The 4,566-nt window shown below is 41.9% G+C and overlaps 1 protein-coding gene across 3 annotated transcripts in view; it reads right to left on the reverse strand.

Annotated features, from left to right (window-relative positions):
- LOC118736888 overlaps window positions 1-4,372 on the reverse strand; it is a 22,729-nt gene extending 18,357 nt beyond the window's left edge. Inside the window, exons 1-2 of one of the 3 annotated variants that reach the window (XM_036467011.1) lie at window positions 3,024-4,365; window positions 2,797-2,945 (exon numbers count right to left, since the gene is read on the reverse strand). In XM_036467011.1, coding sequence (XP_036322904.1) covers window positions 2,797-2,945; window positions 3,024-3,890 — 1,016 coding nt within the window. In that variant the 5' untranslated portion in view covers window positions 3,891-4,365. Of the gene's footprint in view, window positions 1-2,796; window positions 2,946-3,023 lie in introns of all 3 variants that reach the window. The other 2 variants (XM_036467012.1, XM_036467013.1) reach the window with 2 other exon arrangements.
- Between the last annotated feature and the right edge of the window lie 194 nt (window positions 4,373-4,566).

Below are 4,566 nucleotides of genomic sequence, written 5' to 3' on the forward strand. Positions count from 1 at the left end.
TTTTGCTAAAATAATTTGGCCCTTACGACGAAAATTTTTTCCGGTACGGTCTAATGTACATGTTTGCATTATCGTTACTGTCTTAAATTTGCTATAGTCAAAGTCTTAGTCATCAGATACACCTTTTCAAACAATGCACTCGGTATTTACACACAAGAAACATAAACAATTTGACTCTTATATGACCTCTGCTACGTTTAAAAATATGTTAATTTCGTTTTCAGCTGTGTTGGTAAAGATTTTTAAAATCTCATGAAATTTAGCGCAAATATTTAATACGTTATATCCGTTAAGATGAAATTGCATATTCTAGAAATATTTTTAGTCCATAAAAAAGTATCTTACACATGGCAGTGAAAAAATTATAGCTCAGGACGAAAGCTTTGGTTGCTTGGTATAAAAAAAAAAAAAACTAAAATTGCGAAAGCCATCTGAGGTGTTTCAACGACGCGCCCTCTACGAAGCACTACACTTGCTGCCTGGATGGCATGGAGGTAGATTTCAACAATATAACAATCGCTAAATTCTAAAAAAAAACACTGTATTTCCAACAAAAAAAAACTGTAACCTTCAAAAACGAAAGTATTTTTCGAATGTTAAGCTTTTCTAACCCTATGATTGGAATACATCGTACCTCTTTTTATTCAAAAGAAAATATGCTACATTTCTACTTCCAAAAAAATCAAAAGACATATTTTAATTTCTTCTTTAAAATGTGAAATTATAACAAAACTGTAAATTATACTAGTACATAATTGAAGAACACTGTAAGTGTAACTGTCTAAACAACTGTAAGTTACAGTCAAAACTGTGAATATGGCAACATTGGTGTCATGTATCTTTTTCGTTGAACAATTAGCGAAATGTTAAAGGGAGCTTTGTTTGTCGACCTCGGAAAGTGCTCTTAGCGTCAATCCGAGCCATCGGAATCACCAAAAAAAACGAAAAAAAAAGACATTAATTGAGTTTAATGAGCTGCTCTAGTTTACGCCAGGTTAAATTATCGCACAACTTTGTGTTTCATGAGGATATTTCTTGCTATAACTTGCTTTACTTTTTGTTTGATGACCCGCACGCTTAATGTCAGACTCAAGGAGTCAGGCTATTGGAGGTCGAAGAAATATAGGCCTAGTTGTGTTCGTGACAGCCATTTAGAATCAGGGATCAATCGGACAACATAACTCCTATACTGGATTTGAAGAAACACTTCTATAGATTGTAATAAAGGCAGATTAGTTGAGAATAATTCTATTGGCTTTTGTACTATTTGGCGCATTCTTTGATAATTCTTAAATGCCAGAATTTTCCAATCGGAAGTGTTAGGGAACGAGAGGGTTTTGGAATATTGAGTATAGCAATAGAAAGCGCGTTGGAAGAACCTACAAATCTGCGAAATTGTAAGACAAATCAAAAACGGAATATCTCAAGAAAAGATGTCCTCCGGTTAACAGACACAATCATGATACACTGACGCCCTCGGAGAACTTGCAGCCAAAATAGGCCTCGCGTACAATTTTCGGTATCGTTCATTATCTGTGGAGATATCCAGCTCTGGTATCTGAAAGACAAGAGACACTAAGCGAATTCGTTTTGCAAAATCATTTAATGTTGCATTTAAAGAATAAGTATGTAGATTCATCGACAAGTCGAAGCACTTTGAAGACACCTGAGAATAGTCCCAGCAGACGTTACAAGAGCTCATGGGCGTAGCCAGGTTGGGGCAGTGGGTGCTCGAGCCCCCCCCCCGCCCCTAACTTTCAAATTTTCCTTATATACATATATATAAAATAGTACCCTGAAATGCCAGCTTAATAGGGTCGAGCGCGATATTGCGCTATGTCTATTGAGTGGAGTTAGTGCTTTCCCTTAGACTAACAAATTAGGCTTTCAGTATACCTACAACTAAAACAATTAAACTTAATATGCAAAAAATGAATGGTTAACTTCGGCATGTGTCTATGTATATTGGAGTTGAGACCTTACAAACTCTGCGAAAACGCGTCGCTACAACCCATTATGCTCAACCCAATTTCAATTAGCAATTAATTTGAGCCAAATAGGGCACCTCACTAAACGAATCGTGACAAGAATAAAATATTTATTTTCTCTATTTACAATTATAATTAACATTGTAAGAAGAACATGACGCTAACTGAATAACTGTAACACCTGAAATTGAATTGAAGAAAAATTTTGCGCGACGCAATCAAAGCTAATGCCAAAGCCCAGGTTTAAGTGTGCGCAGTGACAAAGTAAGGCACTGGGCTGATGCTTTTGAAAACGCCTTCTGGTTGAGCCGCGATGCCATAAATGCGAGGCGGATCGTGCCGCTAACACACCGGTTCTAGCAGGCAAGAAAAACATGCCGAAAAGTGGGTCAACACTTTGGTAACAGCAACATTTTGAGGTTGTATGAGTAAGCGACAAAATCAGGGAGACGAAAGTAAATCAAAATAAAATCAAAAAACCGGTATGGAAAAAATTCTTAAATGCCAAAGTGAGAACTATGTAAAGAAAGATGATTATGAGTGAGTTTAAATATGAAGGAATTGGTGTTGTTTGTTTTCTTTTTGGCTTTAGGAGAATGAGTTATTTGTGTGACACTGATGAAAGGGTGCTCAAACTCAAGCACATATGAGAAATAAAGTTTTTTGCGTGTTTAATAATCAGCTGGACTAACTGTAGTTTCTGCACGATACACTTGTAGTTTGAAGTGACAAGTACAATTGAGTTAACTGGTTTCGTTTGTACTACCATTATATTTAGTATATGTAGCACTGCTTTCCTTAAACTTACTTGAGATAGACTTCCGGATTTGCCAAATAGCTGGCCCAGTCGGCTAGGTAGAGCGTCGCCGACTTGATCCAACGTCTGCGGAATGACTGATTGTTCAGCGAATCGAAAAGCTTGTCATAGTCTAATTTACCATCGCGGCCCTTGAAACCCTAGAGCACATAAATATAAAATAAGTACGCAAGTCGATTACTAAAGCAAGCAAGCAATCGGGTTTTAAGGGCAACTACCTTTAAGATTTTGTTCACGCCTGACTTTTCGTAGAGCGCATCGGCGAGTTCCGAGTTGGAGAAGTGATCCCACACAACATGCAAATGTTCCAAGAACGGTGGCAACACCCAGGCGTGACCTTTGTGCCTCTCTTGTGTTTGCTGTCCCTCTGGGCCTGCAAACGAGCTAACCGCCTGCATGACCAAGGGCAAGAGACTCATCAAACCGCCGTTATCCTCGGAATCTGCGTCAACTTCGTTCTGACGCATATTTAGATCATCGTTGGCTGAGCGTCTTTGCTGATGATGAGCTTGTCGCTGCTGCTGCTGCTGCTGCTGACCTCCACCGCCCGTGTTGGCGTTCATAAACACAGAGGCAATTTGTAGTATCGAGTCCAAGCCGATGCCAGCATCATTTCCGCCATTACTACGCGCACCAGCGCCCGCATCTTCCGAGTCTGCATCGCTGTTGGTAAACATTTCGAGCACATTGCCGATGATGGCCGGATCGAAACCACCAGCGCTACCGCCAGCACGTCCACCATTTTGGCCCGCATTGGCAAGCAAACTGCCGATGCCGGATAAGATTTGCATGGCACCGGATGCGGCCGCCTTACCTTGCCCGGCAGAGCCACCGCCGCCAGCGTTGGCCTGCATAAAGCTACCTATGAGAGAGGCGACACCAGCGAGGCCAGCGCCGCCGCCTGCCCCGCCAGCCGCGCTGGCACCACCATTGCCCGCTTGGTTGTTCAACGCCTCTTGTATGAACATGGAGGCCATATCGAGCAGCGGATTCGCATCATCTTGCTGTTGGCTCGACGACTGGGTAAAGGATACGTGCACGCAAAGCAGCACCAGCATTAAAACGGCCTTTCGTAGCAGCAACATAGTTGTGTTGCAGCTGCCAATTAGCGACAATGTTGAGAGTAACTTTCACAATATGCACGCAAAAAACAAAGTCTATCACGTTCCGAACTTGCTACACGCGACTGACTTTTGTCGACCGAACGCGACTGCGCGCAACAACTACCAGCGTTAACACGTAATATGAATGTATGTATGTATGTATATTTGTAACTATGCCTTACGTCTGTGGCACCAAAATCACAGGTATGTATATGCAAAACACGCAAGCAAACCAGCGACCACGAATTAAAATGCACAAGAAGTAATAGCTACTAGGTAGGATATGAAAACGTAGAAGTTAGCACCGCGCATGCGCTAAAGCGTCCGTTTAGTTGGCAAGAAGACAAACTACTGGTAGGTGCTCGTTTCGCATACAGACGTTATACTTTCTTAGGAACTTTCTTTTCACTGTGCAACAGGTAAATGCGAATCACTTCTTTGCCAGCCAGACTACTCGAGACTGCGCCAACGATCTGCGAGAAGCGCGAGCTACTTCATCGGCGCTTGAGTGGAATTGCACTTTCGCACAAACGCCAAACGCTGAGAACAGAGTTGCTGCTTAGTAAGCTATGAATGGCTGGCGACGGCAAAGATACACGTCAGTGCTCAGCAATCTAGCGCTGAGCTGCGTTCCGCCTCAACTTGCAAGCGTACATAC

This window comes from Rhagoletis pomonella, unplaced genomic scaffold (assembly GCF_013731165.1).
Source record: "Rhagoletis pomonella isolate Grant_MI unplaced genomic scaffold, Rhpom_1.0 Rhpom_scaffold_00004, whole genome shotgun sequence".
In the NCBI taxonomy this organism is placed as follows: domain Eukaryota; kingdom Metazoa; phylum Arthropoda; class Insecta; order Diptera; family Tephritidae; genus Rhagoletis; species Rhagoletis pomonella.